Below are 20539 nucleotides of genomic sequence, written 5' to 3'. Positions count from 1 at the left end.
ACAAATGGTCACAAAGTAGAGTAATTATAAAGCAATTTTGCACAAATCCTCACATTTGGTCACAACTATTGTGGTATTTCAAATCCACATTGAATAGACAACCGTCACAATTATATTCTTTTTTTAAAAATTTTTTACTGAATGCTCTCACTGCAGAAAAAATTCAAAATTTCAGTCAATACAATAGAGTCCTTTGTTCTCTATGGTTGATTCTAATCGAATCCAAGTTCATAACATCACAACACATATCATAATCTATTATAATCTAATATCCAAAATAACTATCTTTATTAATGTTACTCATCCTTTATATAAAGTTTCATCCTTTTCATTTGAAACCTCTATTGCAGTCGCCTTAGTCAATATAGTTAAATGCAATTCTACGCTATCCTAAAGTGTTTTTCTAATAGGCTAGCTGTAAAAGCACTCCCTCAGGTAAATATTTATCAAATGATTACTTATGTTAATTAATTTGCCTTAAAGTGCTTTTTAAAGAGTATATTAGCTATTGTGGCGTTTTAATTGATTTCTATTTGATTAATACGGTGAAGCTTAAGTTAAAGTGAAAGATGTACTCTCTTACTTCATCAACCATCCAAATGTGATTCTTTATCAGTGGATTCTTACATTGAATATAGGGTAAAAGCATATCATTTTGATCACGAATGTATCTGTTGAAAGAAAATGCCAAGTATGATCATTCTGGGATTATTGGGTTATTTAAAAAAGCTATTTCTAAACCAAGAAAGCAAACCAGAAACACTATTGAGGTTGTTTGTTTTGACTAGGCCCACTTTGCTCTTCAAATTATGATGCACTCAGTAAAAAGCAAAACAATTAAATAATAGTTTTGACCTATAAATTGAGAACACTTCCAAAAAGATATTACACATGAAAGAAAGAAATCCTAGCTACCGTATTCCACCAAAATAAGTGTGCGTTGTGGTTTTCCATGTACACGAAAAGTATATTTCCCGTCACGTCAATCACTCATCCCCATGTACCTGAACTCCCAAAGAATTAAGCTTGTATCTGTTTTTGAACCTGCTGAACCCAAACACCTGACATTTAACCCTCGACCTGACACAGGGTTCTACAAGCTCGCCTGTACAGTTGAGATGGACTTATCCTCTGCTGCTGCCGCTCCCACCAATGGGACCTTCTCCTTGATGGGCGAGGCAGGAAGTGTCACGCTGCTACTAGTGGGAGGAGCTTCCACAGAGGTGGTGGGGGGCGGGGGGGCCCCGCCAAACTCGCGGGCGATCTCGTCAAAGGTCTTGCCCTTTGTTTCTGGGACTTTGATGAAGGTGAAGATGAAGAAGAAGATGAGTAAGATCATGAAGATGATAAAGACGTATGGCCCGCACAGCTCCTACAGAATTACAAACAAAGAGAGAGAGAAAAAGAGTGGAAGTCTAATTATTCTAATGATTCACTGTATGACTATGTGAAGTGTTTACTTAAGTGAAAGTTAGGATTCGCCCCTAATGGGGAACCTAGAGAAACCTCTCACACCTCCAGTTTGGGGAAGCTGACTCCCACCAGGAAGTTGGCGGTCCAGTTGCAGCAGCCGGCCACGGCTATGGCGGCCGGCCGCGGACCCTGGGAGAAGAGCTCTGCCACTATGAACCATGGGATAGGTCCAGGCCCCATCTCAAACATGGCCACGAACAGAAACACTGCCCCGATGCTCAGGTAGCTCAGAGACGAGTAGCCCTTCTACTCAGAGGGAGGGAAGGAGGTAAGGAAGGAAGGAAGAAAGGGAGGGAGGGAGGGAGAAAGGAGATGGAGATTGTCATCAATAATAGCAATGAAACTGAATTACTGTAATTAATGACATATCTGTTATGTTGAATGACAACCAATAGAAACTGACACCCACCAACAGGAGGGCAATAGTCATGAGCAGGGCACTGATGGCCATTCCGGCCAATCCGACGAGATGCAAAGTCCTTCGTCCCACCCTCTCGACCAGGAAGAGCTGACAAAAACAGAGAAAGAAGTTACCTTACAGTAAACATACATTACATTCACATAAAAACTCAATAAACACTACTGTAATACATGCAGCATGTTATACTTACAGATACCACTGTAAAGACAGTGTTAACAGCTCCTGCTCCAATAGTGGCGTAAATGGGTTGGGTGACACCGGCTGACTCAAAGATACCAGTTGAATAGTAGAACACCTGAACAGGGTTGGGGGAGGGAGACAATAGGATTATGTTCTTGATCTGCAGCAAAGCCATGATCTATGAATAGGTAGCCACATCTTATCAAAGTGGTCTTTTTATCACACTGTTACACTATGGAGTTGCCGTATGCCCGTTAAATCATGTTTAATCCATTGAACAATACAAACAAATCTCCCAAACATGCAATCATTGAGAATATAAGGCAGGTTGAATGCACCTGCCATTCAACTATGCATAGGCAGCTGCAGTTTCTCTCTGTATGAAGGTCGGGTCATCTTCATAAGGGCACACCGTAGCAGATAGTCTCTGTCTCTGCTTTTTTCCGCTGTTTCGTGCCTAGTGAATACGACCCTGTATTGTTAGGCTGTCCTCTGACATATCCTTGGTGGCACTTAAACTAATTAGAATGTGTTTGTACTGTGGCCCCCTGGGAGTCATAGTTCACTCACAGCATTGATTCCGGAGAGCTGCTGGGAGAGGTGGAGCATGACGGCGATGAGGAGCGGCTGCCGATAGGCTGCGGTGCGGAACAGCTCGAGGATGGTCACTTTCTTCTCCATGGCCATCTTGGAACTCTCCTCCTTCATCTCCTGCATGTCTTTACTCACATCCTCTGTGCCACGCAGACGCACCAGGGCTGGGGGGAGAAAACGGTGGAGTGAGAGGGACAGATAAGTGACACCACGATGGAGAGTAAAGGACATACAAGTTGTAAAAGTAGAGAATGTATTTGGGAAATCATTAGGTAACTAGAAAGTCAACCATTGACAATATGTTCAAGAAAATATTTAAATATGTTAGGTGCGTAAGACATTTATAAAGGCCCAGTGCAGTCAAATATGTGATTTTCCTGTGTTCTATATATATTTCCACACTATAAAGGTTGCTGATGATAATGCCCTTTTAGTGTAAGAGCTAGAAAAAAACGCCTGGAATTTCAGGCTGTTTTGGTGGGATTGAGTTTTGGTCTGCCTGGTGACATCACCATGCGGTCAATTAGTTAATAGACTAATAAGAAAGAGAGCTCCAAACCTCTATGCCAATACAAGTTTCCCCTCCCCACGCAGACCACACCCAGACAGTCGTAACAAAATTATTGCTGAGAAATTGCTCTTTGATAAGAAGCTATTTTTTGTTTCTTTTTTCCCCCTTTTTTATTGAAATGTTTTTGCCCACAGGTCTGCCGCAGACCGGATGTTTTGTTTGTCGCACCATTCTCAGTATACCCTAGACACTGTTATGCATGAAAAGCTCACTACATAATTTCTCTGCAAATAGATACCATACCAGGTACATACAAGCTAAAATAGGAGTGTAAAATGAAGCCTTTCCATTTATCTTCCTGACAAATCAGAGTTCCTGACGAACCAGAGTAAATGACTGCATTTCGAGCATAGAAATATAATTACTAGAATGTGCAAAGCAACAATTTGATGGTGTCTATGGTTTGGAGCACCCACCTTTGCGGGCCTGCTCCTCCTTGTTCTGGTTGATGAGGAGGAAGCGGGGGCTCTCAGGACAGAAGGGCAGCAGGATACACTGCAGCACGGCCGGGATGACCGTCAGTGCCAGCAGCAGAGGCCACAGCTTGTCCGACCCCAGTAGAGACTCCAAGCCAAAGATCTACAACACAGAGAGGTTTAAGTAGGATTAACTTTACTACCAGTAATGTTACATTCACAGTTTACATGCAAACATTAATGGAATATGCTGGACATTGATGGGATTGGAAGCACTGATGGGATGGATATACACTATGGTAGATAGGATTCAACTATGGCAGTTCTATAAAGGGATTCAAATGGAGAAGGTTTCATGACAGCGTGTGGGAGAAAATGAAGGGGAGGAATATTACTAATTGTATTCCTAGAGCAAGATGTAGTCGCTCGTTAAAAACTAATTTAATACTCATTAAATTATTTGAATAATGAGAAAATAATTAGAGAAAGATATTACTCCAATGTTAAGAGACAAGTAAATCAGAATGTCTGCCGGTTACGACTTAATCATATAAGCAGTGGTGTAGTGGAGGGTAAACGGGAGTAAACGCCGTTTAGGCACCTTTTTTTTATTTTACACAAGCATTAGGGAGCGTAACTTTATTCTCCCCGAACGGCAATCATGGTTGTTTACCCACCAATTCTTTTTAACTACATCACTGCATAAAATAATACTTCCACACATTAAACGGAATATTCTTACATGGGAACTTTATTCCCAGTATCATAAGCAAAGACATGGTATGGTAAGGTACGTGTTAAGACTATTCCTATGTTAAAGGACAGAAAATCAAGATGGCTGCCATCGAGGACCGACCTGAGCCACCAGGATGCCAATCACCACGCCCAGCTGGTGCAAGGTGCCAAAGGCGCCTCGGAGAGGGGTGGGGGACAGCTCCCCCACATACATGGGCGTAAGGCCGGTAAAGAGGCCGCAGAAGAGGCCAATGACGAGGCGTCCAGCGATGACCATCTCATAGGAGGAGCAAATGGTGGAGAAACCCATGAGGAGGCCTCCGAACACAGCCAGGATGTTGACCAGGAACATGGACAATTTCCTTTATCCCAATACCCAGAGACACACACAGATTGGAGGCTTCAGAGACAAAGTGTTGCACAGAGTAAGAGATAGACAGAGAGAGGTTAAGATGTAGAGGGAGGAGGAAACAGAGCAACCGTTCTAACCACTCTCCACTGATTCCTTGGAGCCTCATTGGTTCCTGCAGCGTAGCAGAGGCAGAAACAGAAGGCAGAGAACCAGAACTGAAGAGTGACCAAATTCACTCCTAGAATAAAAATCCCAATACTGTCAGTTTTATTTTATACCTTTGTTTAACTAGGCAAGTCAGTTAAGAACAAATTCTTATTATAAATGACGGCCTAGGAACAGTGGGTTAACTGCCCTGTTCAGGGGCAGAATGACAGATTTTTACCTTGTCAGCTCGGAGATTCATCTTGCAACCTTTCGGTTACAAGTCCAACGCTCTGCTGCCCTGGCTACCTGCTGCCCCGCTCAAGAAACGTTATTCACAGCAGATTGTTCTGCCATAGACAATACGTGTGGGTAGCTAATAAAGGCTTGTGTGTTTTTTTTCTCATCAGGGAAGATGATTGACAATGGGCTAGAAATGTTATTCTAAGTATGCTGGCTCAAATCATTTTGTTACAGTGTGTGAAGGTGCAGTGGTTTTTAATTTACATGTCAAACCTTTTGGTTTTTGCATTGAAAACTTCACTTCCTACCCTGTTCCAAAATGTGAACATTAGAAAACTATCGATAGTTAGTGAAAAATGGTATCGGGTTGAAATAGGTGAATACTGGGGTCACCACTCACCTCCCAAATCTGTCTGCCATCACTCCGACGCTGAAGGAGCCCACCATGCCGCCCACACTAAAGATGGCCACCGACAAGCTCCACACAATGGTGCACGTTCCTGGTTTGATGGGCTCGGCATACCTCTCCATCCATGTGTTATTGAAGAAGGCCCGCAGTTTCTGAACAGAAAGAGAGAGAGACAGAGAGACAGAGAGATAGAGAATAAATAAAATGAGAGGGAGGGAGAGAGAGAGAGAAAGATCAGAGATGAAGCATTACCAAGATAAAACGTATTGATTTAGTGCTTGATGAAGCACTGTGAAAAACAAATCATTAGTACAATATCGACAAGCATAATGGAAAGTTATTAAACAATGTAAAGTTTAACAAAACCAAATCCCACACATGCTTTCACTGTTATAAGAAAACACTAAATAAGCCTACAAACCTGTTCAGGTGCATTAATGACCCCTGTGTTGTAGCCAAACTGCAGCGAGCCAATGACTGCAGTGGCCAGGGAGAACAGGAGGTATCCTGTCACCTGCTTTTTCTGTTAGAGACAGAATGGGGAGAGTGTGTGTTATTATGGATTTATGCAGGGGAAATTGAAATGGCATTTTTACTCTACTCTCAACCTCTACCACCACTGCATATTTACTTATTCATTAAAAATGTTTGCAGGATGAAATCTCTTGAGATGCACCATCTTGTTTTCAAGTGTCCCCAACCCCCCAAAAAACAAAAAAAATTAACAATACATAGTAGACAGAATAATATGGCAACTGCTGTCTAATAACAATAACAATTAAATAGTAATACAAAACTAAAACGTGCATTAACAGCATAAAAAACAGCATACAACTACTAATAGGCTTAGAACTAATAAAGACAACTGCTACAACTACTAATACAACTAACACAATTCAGTCCCTATAATATACACTGCACATACATACAGCCCCAGTCAAAAGTTTGGACACACCTCATTCAAGGGTTTTCTTTATTTTTACAATTTTCTACATTGTAAAATAATAGTGAAGACATCAAAACTATGAAATAACGCATATGGAATCAGGTAGTAACCTAAAATATTTTGTTAAACAAATACGATAGAAGGAGGATGAGTCATACAGACAGACAGAGGTAGAACCACGCTCCCCCTCAACTGGTGTCTCCAGAGAAATGTTCAGATGGCAGCACAACACTTATCTGGCGTTCCAAAAAGATCCCAAAGCTGTTAGGTCTATTATTGTGGTACCATAACGACAATAATTAGGGTCAGGCTAGAAGGAAAGGCCTATGTTTAGCACCATCGAGCCACAAATAGTAAAGAGCCCAGATCAGGGTTATGAAATGTGCTTCGTTGTGATCTTATAGGTTGGATGAGACTGTGTGACTGTTGCCAATGCCAAGGATTTTACCCTCCTCCATCAATGGGGCTTTTTCATTCCTGTGCAAAATGTGTACTTGGCAAAAGAAACTGGCACCAGTATAGAGTTAATGCAACAATAATCAGTGTTGGCCAGCATTAACCTCTTCAACAGTCCCAGTGAAACGTTTGGACACACCTACTCATTCCAGGGTTTTTCTTTATTTTTAATATTTTCTACATTGTAGAATAATAACGAAGACATCAAAACTATGAAATAACACATGTAGTAATCAAAAAAGTGATAAACAAATCAAAACATATTTTATATTTGAGATCCTTCAAAGTAGCCACCCTTTGCCTTGATGACAGCTTTGCACAATCTTGGCATTCTCTCAAACAGCTTCATCTGGAATGCTTTTCCAACAGTCTTGAAGGAGTTCCCACATATGCTGAGCACATGTTGGCTCCTTTTCCTTCACTCTGCGATCCAACTCATCCAAAACCATCTCAATTGGGTTGAGGTTGGGTGATTGTGGAGGACAGGTCATCTGATGCAGCACTCCATCACCCTCCTTCTTGGTCAAATAGATTTTACACAGCCTGGAGGTGTGTTGGGTCATTGTCCTCTTGAAAAACAAATGATTGTCCCAATAAACGCAAAACAGATGGGATGGCGTATCGCTGCAGAATGCTGTGGTAGCCATGCTAGTTAAGTGTGCCTTGAATTCGAAATAAATCACTGACAGTGTCAGCAGCAAAGCACCCCCACACCATCACACCTCTACCTCCATGCTTCACGGTGAAAACCACACATGCAGAGATCACCCATTCACCTACTCTGCGTCTCACAAAGACACAGTGCAAATTTGAAACATTGCTCGTGTTTCTTGGCCCAAGCAAGTCTCTTCTTATTATTGGTGTCCTTTAGTAGTGGTTTCTTTGCAGCAATTAGACCATGAAGGCCTGATTCTCGTAGTCTCCTCTGAACAGTTGATGTTGAGATGTGTCTTTTACTTGAACTCTGTGAAGCATTTATTTGGGCTGCAATTTATGAGACTGGTAACTCTAATGAACTTCTTCCATTCCTGTGGTGCTCCTCATGAGAGCCAGTTTCATCATAGCGCTTGATGGTTTTGCGACTGCGCTGGCATTTTACGCATTGACTGACCTTCATGTCTTAAAGTAACAATGGACTGTCGTTCTCTTTTCTTATTTGAGCTGTTCTTGCCGTAATATGGACTTGGTCTTTTGCCAAATAGGGCTATCTTCTGTATACCAACCATACCTCGTCACAACACAACTGATTGGCTCAAACGCATTAAGAAGGAAAGAAATTCCACAGGCACACCTGTGAATTGAAATGCATTCCATGTGACTACCTCATGAAGCTGGTTGAGAATGCCAAGAGTGTGCAAAGCTTTCATCAAGGCAAAGGGTGGCTACTTTGAAGAATCTCAAATATAAAATATATTTTGATTTGTTTAACACTTTTTTGGTTACTACATGATTCCATATGTGTTATTTCATAGTTTGATGTCTTCACTATTATTCAACAATGTATAAAAAGGTTAAAAAATAAAGAAAAACCCTGGAATGAGTCGGTGTGTCCAAACCTATGAACGGTACTGTACATATTTACACATTTCTTCACATTAGTTAAAAACCCCAAACAGTTTGTTCTTAACATTTGAAAAAGGGCTTTTCTTAAATTCACTGTGTTATTTTAATGCCCTGATTTCTCTAGGTAAATGACTCCAGTCAGTCAGTTGGGTCTTTGTCTCTGAAAGACCTTACTCTAACCCCATGATGTACCCTTGGAATTTGCAATTGCTGCTGTTGTCAAAAAACGTAGTGTGAGTCTTGTAAAGTTAGGTGTTCCTTAATATATACACGGACATTTAAGATGATACGTTTAATAAAACAATCGGTACCAATGCAATTGTCTTCTGTTTCGGAGTCAGAGCCAATTTAGTGATTCATACATTGTGCAATGATGTCTTACAATTAGCATCCAAGAAAGAATCTGCAAAGATTGTGATACATGAATTCTAATTTGCAAAGTCAGGTTTTGGTTGTGTTTTCCGATGGATAATGTCCCCAGAGTCTAGGATAGGATGCAGCAATTGGGTTACTAAGGTCTTTCTAACAGATACAGTAAAACAATTATTCGATCTGTAGAGTAACCCGAAGCTTATTAAGAGTTCATTCTTTTTCAAAAATCATCAATACGCTTTCCAAAAGATCATTCAGAATCTATCCTCAAACCTAGATATTTTAAACCATCCACATTTTCAAGCATTGTTCCATCACTTGCATGAGTTTTGAAATGGCTAGCTGTGGAGTTTATTCTTTGCCCGTGTACCAAAAAGTATGATATGGGACTTGTCTTCAATGCAACCACTAAATGATTTGCTAGAAATCATTTTTGGAAAGTGTTAAAATCATCTTGGGAGAGTTGCTTGTATCCGCAAAATATTTGAACCTGGTTATATAGAGCACTTCATCGTCCCCGTGTAAGTGAACATGTCTCTTCAAAACAATTAGATGCCATTCATTTATGAAAACAGAGAAAAGAAGGAGCCTTGAAGTACACCTATACTGAGTACAAAAAGTTGCGTTTTGTGTCCGTCCATGAAAACACATTGTTTTCCATGGCTGAGATACGCATGGAACCAGTTTAGTGATCTGTTGGTGAAACCAAGGTTTTGAAGTTTTCCTTGTAAGATGATCGACTAAATCCAATGCTTTGGATAAACCAGAAAGATGGCACCAGTTAGTTTGCCTTGGTCAGATTAAGAAGGTATATCATTTGTATGATTCACTAATGCTGTAGTAGTGGAATTGGGTGGGTCTAAAGACAGATTTAAAAAAAGTGTCAAATTAAAGTCATCAGGGTACTAATACATTTGGGAATATATTCATTTCTCATAGAATTTTGCTATTGAACAGGTTACTGATATAGGTCTATAGTTATTTGGGTCTAAGGAGTTCCCACCTTCATGGAGAGGGGTGGGGCACATTTCCATACAAAAGGTATTTCCCCAGTCTTTAAAGACATGCTGAGATCTGCTAGATACATTATAACATTAGCAGACCACTTTATAGTCGTATGCATATAAATATGGCTAATATGCTGGGTACCAAAATGTAGGCTATTTACATTTGACTGTATCCTTAATTGACCCTGTAGCCAGATCTCAAATGAAACTCGTTGAAGGCCACATAAATCAAGCTCTGGGTCTTTTCTGCTGAATCCAGTAATATGGAACACTATGCAGAGACACTGCTGAGAAGGCATATTGTTAGAGGTTATATGATACTGGGTCGACCTTTCCTCGCGGCTTAGGTGCCCTTTGGTCCACCTCTAGAGCTCGCGGTTGAGGCGGTGTTGAGTCCGTATGTGAGCCTCAGTTTGTGCGAGAAGAGATGACAGAAACGTGAGGGACTTGTGTAGGAAACGCTAATGACACCCCCAAATTTTGAATGCAATGAAATATAAGATCAAAAATGTTCTTGGCATCAGTGTCATTTATTTGATCTTTACATCACCTTACATCTAACTATAGTTGAATGATGCAATTCTGGTCCATTATAAACATTGTCCTTTCACCTCTTCTCCTACTGAATTACTTTTTCTCTTCCACCATATGACAGATTTCCAAACATATTTAGATGGCATTTATTCTCTGTGTTTTGTATGTGTGTGTTTGGACGGGAAGGTCTCCCAAAGTGATGGTGGCAATTCAATAGAGGAACTATCCGGAAATCCCAACGAAAAATAGAAACTGAAGTAGGCAGGGATGTGTCACAAGACAAAGCATGTGTCTGCAAAAACGTACAATGTGACAGTCTGTGCTATTTTAACACACTGTAAACAAACGAGCTAAACACTATGGCCTCCGCCAAACCCAGTCCCTCCCTCTATCCCTCTCTCTCTCTCTTCCCTCCCTCCTCTCACTCTGTTTATATCCTGAAGTTCACCTTCCACCACTCCCCCTCTCTCTCCTCTCTACCACCCTTCGCCGCCTGTAAAGTCACAATGACTCAGTAGAAATAAGCAGCCTTGAGATGCATTCAAAATGTGTAAAATTCTCATGATTTGTACAATAATTGTATCAATATTGAAAGAGTCGGGATAAGAGATAAGTCGTAAAATAGGACTGTGTTAAAAGAGGTCTTCCTTTTCAGCCCAGCCAAATGCTGAACTTGATTTTTAAATTTTTTATCACGATTACACACGGTCATACCTCAGGTATGTGTACAATATCACTTTGTGCTAGTAGCCTAGTAATGGGGTTGTTTGCAAAGTGAGCAACACTCAGATAAAAATAAGAATTCAACAGGGTAGTAGTCCTTTTCAGAGTCACAGAAGTGGAACTTATTCATCTGACCTTAGTGAACTGTACACTCCGATTCTGTCTCAGGGCTCCATCTCTCTTTTCCTCTTTGTGTTCCCATCGCTCTCTTTTCTAATGATGCAACACACGACTTATTTCATAACCCCATCCCAGACCGCATCTATTTCCTCCTCTCCCCTCCCCCCTCCCTGTTTCTCATGACAGACAAACGACTTCTTCCATAGCCCTCTCGCTCCAAGACTATTTCTGTCTCTTCCTCATTTTCATAACAACTGCCTGAAGGTGACCGTTAAATTGACACTCGCTAAAATAGACCAAAACACACAGCGATAAAACATGGCATTGCTGCTCCTTGCACCAATGCATTGTGGGAGGAAAAAGACTATCTATCTCTCTCTCTCTCTCTCTCTCTCTCTATATATATATATATATATACACATATACAACAACGATTCTGGCCTAATTATTTTTGAGCCATTCACTGAACCGTTCACTCTTATCTCATTAACCTACTGTAAGAGAACCAATCAAACCCACTCATGTACTGAAAGATGCTGGGTCCAAATTGTATTGATGAGTTGATTAGCTTTGGCTGTATATCTAATACCACAACATAGGTTGAGCTCCAAAAGGCCTTGGGTTAGTTCATTATGTCAATAGCAGAGATGAATGATTAGAAGTGTATGCCATAGTCTATTGCAAATGTTTTGAACATTTAAACACACAAATATCTAACTGACATAAGTGTTCACACCCCTGACACAATACATTTTAGAATCCCCTTTGGCAGCGATTACAGCTTGGAGTCTTTCTGCATACGTCTCTAAGAGCCTTGCACACCTGGATTGTACAATATTTACCAATTGTTCAAGCTTTGTCAAGTTGGTTGTTGTTTCACTAGTGCTTTGTTGCAAACAGGATGCACGTTTAGAATATTCTGGGATATTCAATGTCTGCTTTTTATTTTTACCCATCTACCAATAGGTGCCCTTCTTTGCGAGGCATTGGAAAACCTCCCTGGTCTTTGTGGTCGAATCAGTGTTTGAAATGCACTGCTTGACTGAGGGACCTTGCAGATAATTGTATGTGTGGTGTACAGAGATCGAGGTGGTCATTCAAAAATCATGCTAAACACTATTATTGCACACAGAGCGAGTCCATGCCACGTATTATGTGTCTAGTTAAGCACATTGAACTTAATTAGGCTTGCCATAATAAAGGGGTTGAATACTTATTCACTCAAGACATTTCAGCTTTTCATGTTTTATTCATTTGTAAATGATAGGGTATTTTGTGTAGGCCAGTGACACAAAATCTCAATTGAATCAATTTTAAATTCAGGCTGTTAACACAACAACATGTGGAAAAAGTCAAGGGGTAAGCTCAGCGTAGAACATGACTCACTGATATACAGCATCATACAGCACAACGCCCACCACCATGAAGTAGGTTTTGAACAGTCATATGACATTCTGACCGCATGCAACAGAATTTGATTTTTTTTAATGGATTGTAGGAATGCAAAGGTTTAGGGACCTTTTGAGGGGCCACACATTGTATGGTCAAAAGTATAGTACTTGTGAGTAGTGCATGGTCAGCATATAATAACAGCAGCATAGATTGCTACTCTGTCTCTACAGGGTTGAATTAGGGGGCAGAACGTACCTCCTCCTCCACCATCTTCAGTGAATAGATAGATATTCACTAACAAATAGCAGCTCTTGATGAGAAGATGACAAACAGGACAGGAGGACAAGAGAAAAGATCTTCAGGTGGAAAAGCACGCACAGTCTTGAAAGCTGCAGCCTGCAAAATAAGGAACTGATAAGACGTTGTCCTTGGTGCTGAATCTGATCACAGTTGTAAACAAACGTTGCCCTGTTGCTTTTATGAATTGAACTGAAGTAGCCCTAAAATAACAAGTTGAATAATTTTATATCCTGATAGCCTACTTTCTAACGTCTTAATAGATTACAATTGTCTTCATTTGTTTACGATTCTATTCAATTGATTTGTTTTATGCGTATTGAGCTAATAGAGGAATCCGATGGCAGCAAAAACAATATATTTATACTTCGCTATAAAAATCACTGTTCTATGAAATGCAAAACGTAGACTTTGCGGTCAAATAGAGTGATTCCCACACTTCTTAAACGGCCAAAAGCTACTATAGAGGCACTAATTCTTGTCCTACTAATCAATATTTTAAACAAACGGTTTGTCAGCAATGCCCTAGATATGTCATATAATAGTATAAAACAAGCAATTTACCGCAATTCACCTGTCGTGACCAGTCGTGCTATTCCTCTCCCGCCCTCCACGATTCAACTGGCACCAATGCGGTAGAATACTATTAAAACAAAGTCCCTTGCAAATGTCTTCGTTATTCGTTTCATATAGCTCAGGTTTGTGGAGTGGATGCGCGACAATCCGCACGTTTCCCTTTGAGGAGTTAGTCCAGCTCCTAACAACCTATGAAAAACGAGATGCTCTCTGCGTGACCTCTTTTTGGCGTGGGTCTCCTATTATGGTGCTGATGGTGAACCAACGTTGGTTTAGTTGTAGGGGATGTAGCGGTCCCCGGATAGAACCAGCGGTTCCAGTGTCCTCCCCATGATGCTCTGCGAAGGAGACCTTGAGAGTGATCAGCTGATGACGGATGCTGCTGATGCAACGCTGCCCCAGTACCAAAGCAATGTATCACGCGCCTGGCACCGTCCGCGATACTGATGAGGATCCATCCGTTTGTATGCTCTTCCGTTCGAGCTATTCCTCCATTTAATATTTGTTTAAATGGTTGAAGTTGTAGAATATGTGTAGCCTGTTCGACAATTAGGTTTCTATATATATATATATGCTGCATAAATTGCCTCCCGTATATTGTTCTCAAGCAGTGGGACTGAAATTGAATAACTGTATTGGGTATCACGTCACATGGCTGTCAGAAATCTCGGGACTCAGTGTGAGAATAGTAACAGTAGCCCATGACTCAGGGTTATTCAGTCAACATGAACAAGCAGAATGAAACAATTATTGTTCATAAATTGTTACATTGTAGGTGATGTTCCCAAATAAAGAGCGAAGCTCTTGGTAATTATGCAGACCATAGGCCTAATAAAGCATTCGTTTTCTATTATATTGAGATCAAAATAAAGATGCTCACTTACATAGTGCCCCATTATTCCCAATATAAAAGAAGTTTGGACAATAACGGGCCAAAAATAATTTTGAAATGTTGGATGGAGTAACATGGCACAAGCATTTTATGTTGCTGCATCAATGTCAACTGAATTTTAACGGTGTTGCACCAGGTTGTGCCCTTTCATCATACTGATACTTTAATAAAAGTTGTGGCTGTATTTAGACAATGAGCACTTTCCTTGTATAATTTATCCATTCCTCACTTTCACCTCATTCAGTTTGATGTAACAAGCATTCGTTCGGCAGTCTTTCCTGCAACCCTCGTGGTCAGTTGCATCATATAGGCTAGGGGAACGTCTACGTTTTAACGGTTTTATTCGAACTACATCATTTTTGTAGCTTCTGTTTAAATCGCATATGTTTTTAGCAACACACATGCCAATCAATGTTCAACCATAGGTACACAGGTCTGTATACACTGTTTCCCACCCATGCTATGACGGGTCAGTGGAAAAAAATGTGTGATCCTTTAGATTAGTGTGTCCATCGGTCGTGGATAGGACAATAAATAAATAAAGGGTGCAAAGAGCATCATAAAAAAAAAAGTTATTATTATCCTCAGTTCATCAAAATACCATAACTGTTGTTCACATTTTTACCCCAAAAATATAAATGAACTACACACTTTGTGAGGTGACGACAGGGGCTGAGAGTGAGTGGCTGAGGCTTATTCATTATTCTCGCGTAATATCCTACAGTGCATAGATAGATGGGTTACTTGACAACGTCACGAAAACGATGCACACGGTTCAATGTGGCAGAAGTCCGTGAGTTGTGATTCTGGATGGGCAGATAGCTATCAACAATGACAAGAAACTGCCATGTTGGGAATCGTATCTGACTCGTTTTAGCTGGTTTCATCTTGTTCTTGATTTCATGTCACTGCTAAAATGGCAAATATTCGCACCGAGGTAAAAACAGACTCAAGTGGGATATTCGCCTGTAGTTTTCCTTACATCCACTAACAGCAGTTAGGGACCGTCACTAATCCGATGGCATAGACACACATTGCACACATGTTTTTAGTGTCGATTTACATCTCCCTCTATTTGAAAATATAATTTTTACATTTTTGAAATTCAATAGCACCTTGGTCATGTGACCCACACCTCAAACAATATTCATAATGTACACTCAGTGGGCCTACACATTGCACACCATTTTGTTTGTCAATTTGCATCTCATGAGATTTTACAATATATTTTTTAAGTTTCATATTTCAATAGCTCCTTAGTCTTAAGACCTACAACCCTCAAACTACTTTCAGAATATCCACTGAGTAGCCTTATATGTAGCATTTTCATCTCACATGATTTGACATTTATTTTAAATGTTTTTCAATGTTTCTAATTTCAATAACTCTCTGGTCATGTGACCTAAAACCCTCAAAATGCTGTCAGAATATCCACTGACAAGCCTTATGTATTGCACACCCGTTTGTTTGTCAATTTTCATCCCACACGATTTTACATACATTTTTCAAATTTTCAAACGTCAATAGCTCCTTGGTCATGTGACCTACAACCCTCAAACTGCTGTCAGAATTTCCACTGATTAGCCTTATATGTAGCACAACATTTTTTTTGGTCCATTTTAATCTCATGCGATTTTACATTAATTTTCAATGTTTCTAATTTCAATAGCTCCTTGATCATGTGACCCACTGGACTCAAACAAGGTTCCTAATGTCCACTGACTTCTGTATTACACACCTTTTAGTTTGGCCATTTTCATCTCACACATTTGTACATCAATTTTTCAAACTTTCTAATTTCAATAGCTCCTTGGTCATGTGACCTACTGACCTCAAACAAGGTTCAGAATGTACACTCAGTGGGCCTACACATTGCACACCCTTTTGTATGTCCATTTTCAAATCACACAATTTTACATTAATTTCCCTGCTCTGCCCCCCTGAAGGACAGTGTCACTCAAACACCTATTCACTTGGGCCTTCTCCCTGGAGCCTTCCTGACCTCCAGGCAGGCCCCCATTGACCTGGTGACCTCTGACTCCTGGCCTACACTATCTGGGGGAGGCCTCCTTGTGCACCTGGTGACCCTTTGACTTCCACGGCTAGTACCAACCTGACTCACAGTCTCACCAGAGGACGGGCCTGGGCGGATGGACGACCACCACCTAGCCCCCTACCTATCCAGAGCACAAGAGTCTTACTCCTTCTACCCACCTTCCTGGGCTCTCCCTTCTGTGTGCACCTGGTAGCCCGTGAGTAAAGAAGGAGGATGGTGGAGTCAGATGCCTTCTGTCCCTGACAAAAGCTTGGATCGAGGGCTGACCTTCAGTAGATCGCAGCGAGTGAGCTTCTCTGCTATGTACGAAACCTTGACCCAGCCCTTAGAGCCAATCCTTAAACCGAAGTTACGGATCTGACTTGCCAACTACCCTTATTTGTTAAAACATGCCAGAGGCTGTTCACCTTGGAGACCTGCTGCGGATATGGATACGGCCCGGCTTGAAATGTACACCCTATCCCCTGGATCTTCAAGGGCCAGCGAGAGCTCACCGGACGCCGCCGGAACCGCAATGCTTTCCAGGGCTTGGGTTCCTTTCTCGGGGGTGAACCCAATCCAGGGTGCCCTGCCCTTTACAAAGAAAAGAGAACTCTCCCCCGGGCTCCCGCCAGCTTCTCTGAGATCAGTCGCGTTACCGCACTGGACGCTTCGCGGCGCCGTCTCCACCAGTCTGTGGACATTCTGAAAGTAGTTTGAGGTCAGTAGGTCACATCACCAAGGAGCTATTGAAATTATAATGTTTACCTAATTCAACATTATCAATGAAAATTGACAAACTAAAGGGTGTGCAATGTGTAGGCCCACTGAGTGTACATTCTGAACCTTGTTTGAGGTCAGTAGGTCACATGACCAAGGAGCTGTTGAAATTATAATGTTGACCTAATTCAACATTATCAATGAAAATTGACAAACTAAAGGGTGTGCAATGTGTAGGCCCACTGAGTGTACATTCTGAACCTTGTTTGAGGTCAGTAGGTCACATGACCAAGGAGCTGTTGAAATTAGAAACATCGAAAAAATGTTGAAAATTCATGTAAAACCGTGTGAGATGACAATGGACAAACTAAAGGGTGTGCAATCTGTATGCCAACTGAGTGGACATTCTGAACCTTGTTTGAAGTCAGTAGGTGACATGACCAAGAAGCTGTTGAAATTCATATGTAAAAATAAATTTAAAAAAGTAGGTACTTTGTTTACGCTCCCTAACTAATTCAACTAGGAATACAAAATGCTGCTCACATTTCCACGTTTTATTGTCCAAATCGTTAAATAAGAACTGTGCAATGTTGTGCGCAATTTTTCCAACATTATGACACTTATTTGTAGTCTGTGGCTCAAGTGGTATGAAAGCTATTGAGGTTTGAAAGTGCGAATATTCAACCTGAAACGGTCTTTACCTCTGTACAATTTGCTGTAACAATGTATTTGAGAGACAAGTGTTCATTGTGCAAAGGCATTTATATTTTCAATAAACTTTTTCTATAAACATAGTTTACACATTGTCAACTGTATGTTTACAGTATGTGAATAACTCACGTCGGAGAGATTGGTATAAAATGCAAGCATAATCCTTTATTCAGGTATTACATGTTACAGGTTACGACATCCTAATCAGACACTCATAATGCACCTGTTTATATATCCTAGATAGGTGCCCCACTAGCACCATCTCTGGGTTGGCATTATACCCATTATCTTAACATCTTCCTTTTCATAAATAATTAGCTTGAGCTACAGTGAAAATACGTATTTACATTATCAACACCTTGTTTTTTATAAGGTAAAAAAATATATTGTCCATCTCTTAAGGGAGATAGTGCCCGTACCACAGGGGCCTTTGTCCTAGTCAAGTGTGTCACACTGGTAGCATATTGGGCACCTCTGGGATCCTCAGGTCCTCTCCTGGCACCTCTGGGACATTGTGCACCTCTGGGATCCTCAGGTCCTCTCCTGGCACCTCTGGGATCCTCAGGTCCTCTCCTGGCTCCTCTGGGATCCTCAGGTTCTCTCCTGGCTCCTCTGGGATCCTCAGGTTTTCTCCTGGCACCTCTGGGAGCCTCAGGGCCTCTCCTTCCTCTTCCACATATTCCTAAAGTTGTGGAGGCACGGTCGGCAGAGATAACTGCCCTGGTGAGGTCTTCCCCGTCTCCTCATTATGTGTCCTGCCCACACCATCCAGAGGATATTCCCAGTCTTCCCATGTAGCCCTCCTGTGCCCTATACTCTTCTGAACTGGGCGTATGTCCTTCCGGTTCCTTCGATACTTTCGTCCCTTTACTTCCACTTCATATGACCTTGCGCTGATGTGCCCTATGCGTGTGCCAAGACTCCATGTGGCATCCCTGGAGTGAGGTGAGAGGAGCACTTGTTTTATCACAGGCAGATGTTTTGCATGCTGGTCATAGTAATGTTTTGACTTGTCCTGATGTGCACGTTGGTGTGCCTGAACATCCCTAATGACCTTTGGTGCGAGGAGCTTGGGAGTTGTTGGCAACAGAGAGAAGGAGTGTCTAGACATTAAGCTCTGTACAGGACTGCTGCCGAAGCCCTCTATGGGAGTATTTACCCAACGCCAAAATGGCTTGCCACACATCTGTGCCTTCCTGCATAGCCTTTGCGATGAGAGTCTTTGCTATTTTCACTGCTGACTCCGCCTTACCATTACTCTGACTGTGGTAGGGTGAGGAGGTCACATGATGGAACTCCCGGGCTTTTGAAACCAAAGCAAAGTCTTGACTCATGAACTGGGGCCCATTACCCGTAACACCACAACTGTCAGGTATGCCAAATCTGCTAAACTGCTGCTTACAACAGTCGATGATGCAAGCGGCTGTTGTGTCAATTTCTCCACCTCCCAAAAATCTGAATAGTAGTCCACTACAATCAGAGAAGGAACCATCTTTACTGTGAACAGATCCATTCCCACTTTAGACCAAGGACGTGCTGGTACGTCATGTTGGTGCAGCGTTTCCTTTTGCTGCTTAGGTAGATTAGCATTACATATGCTGCACACAGCCACAAAAAATTTTATTTCCTGGGTCATGTTGGGCCAGAATACTGAGTCTCTGGCTTTCCTGAGACTGGCTTTGACCCGAGTGCCCTGCATGGATATGAGAGAGAATCATCGGGGGTAGAGTTTCTGGCACTACCGCCTTTGTAGACGACCTCTTCCTACATTGTGAGTTTGTCTCTGTATGTCCAGTAGTCCCTTACCAGGATGGATGTACTCTTTGGTGACCTTCGTAGTGACACCCTGTTCCTCCATTGAATCAACAGCCGTTAGTATGTTTTCCTTCAGTGGAATGGGGATTCGGCGGGGGGGGAGCTGTAGAACTGGTCTAACAGACTCATCCCTGGGTGGCATAATTGACAGATCCTGTCTGTTCAAACAAAGACAGTAGTCATGTTTTTTAATTGGATATGTGTCGCTGTTCGCTTGCTCTGCATATATCTATGGCTTTAGTCAGCGTAAATTGTGGTTCGCACAGCATACTTGCTCTCATTTTTACAGCCAATCACAAGTCTGTCTCTGAGCATTTCGTCTCTCATTGACCCGAAATCACACGAATCAGACGCAGCCTCACAACATATTGACCAGACGTCTCTGCTTGAGTTTGTTCACGTGTTAAAAATGAATCTGTCATAACTCTCATTACGAGTGGGTTCAAAATGTCTTTGTAAAACGTCAATGCTTTTTTATTTTTGTATATCATCTTCCCCCAAATCTAGATAACGCTGAAGCATATGGCACTCTCTTCCAATAACGCTAAGCAGTATTGCTACTCCTACATGCAGCTCGTTTTTATCCAAGACGGTAACGATTTCATAATTCTCCCACGGATCACGGAAAAACCAGTTTTGATACAAATCACCTTTCATGTCCGTGGCAACGGAATTTGACTGAGATATTGCAGTCTCTTCGTCCTCGCTCAATTCTTCCACTTGTTTGCCTTTATCCGACAGCGATTACATTGTCCACAAACCGTGTCCTCTTTTCCGTAGCGCTTGGCTTTGGGTTCATTTCCATGTTATGTTAATAACTCACGTAGGAAAGTTTGGTAAAA

General features: G+C 41.5%; 1 protein-coding gene across 2 annotated transcripts; it reads right to left on the bottom strand.

Annotated features, from left to right (window-relative positions):
- Positions 1–508: 508 nt before the first annotated feature.
- LOC112233263 (solute carrier family 2, facilitated glucose transporter member 1-like) lies at positions 509–14106 on the bottom strand. 2 transcript variants are annotated; one of them, XM_024400772.2, is made up of 11 exons: positions 13513–14106; positions 12907–13047; positions 5960–6061; positions 5530–5690; positions 4512–4752; positions 3656–3818; positions 2645–2832; positions 2085–2189; positions 1883–1981; positions 1516–1719; positions 509–1372 (listed from the first exon to the last, which is right to left on the bottom strand). In XM_024400772.2, the coding sequence occupies exons 2-11, from the start codon at positions 12919–12921 to the stop codon at positions 1094–1096; spliced, it is 1557 nt and encodes a 518-aa protein (XP_024256540.1). In that variant the 5' UTR covers positions 12922–13047; positions 13513–14106; the 3' UTR covers positions 509–1093. The 2 variants fall into 2 exon arrangements, with proteins under 2 accessions (XP_024256540.1, XP_024256541.1); XM_024400773.2 differs by having other exon boundaries at positions 13523–14106.
- Positions 14107–20539: the final 6433 nt, after the last annotated feature.

This window comes from Oncorhynchus tshawytscha, linkage group LG31 (assembly GCF_018296145.1).
Source record: "Oncorhynchus tshawytscha isolate Ot180627B linkage group LG31, Otsh_v2.0, whole genome shotgun sequence".
In the NCBI taxonomy this organism is placed as follows: domain Eukaryota; kingdom Metazoa; phylum Chordata; class Actinopteri; order Salmoniformes; family Salmonidae; genus Oncorhynchus; species Oncorhynchus tshawytscha.
Note: the sequence above shows the minus strand (reverse complement) of the source record. Positions and strands in the feature narration are given on the sequence as shown.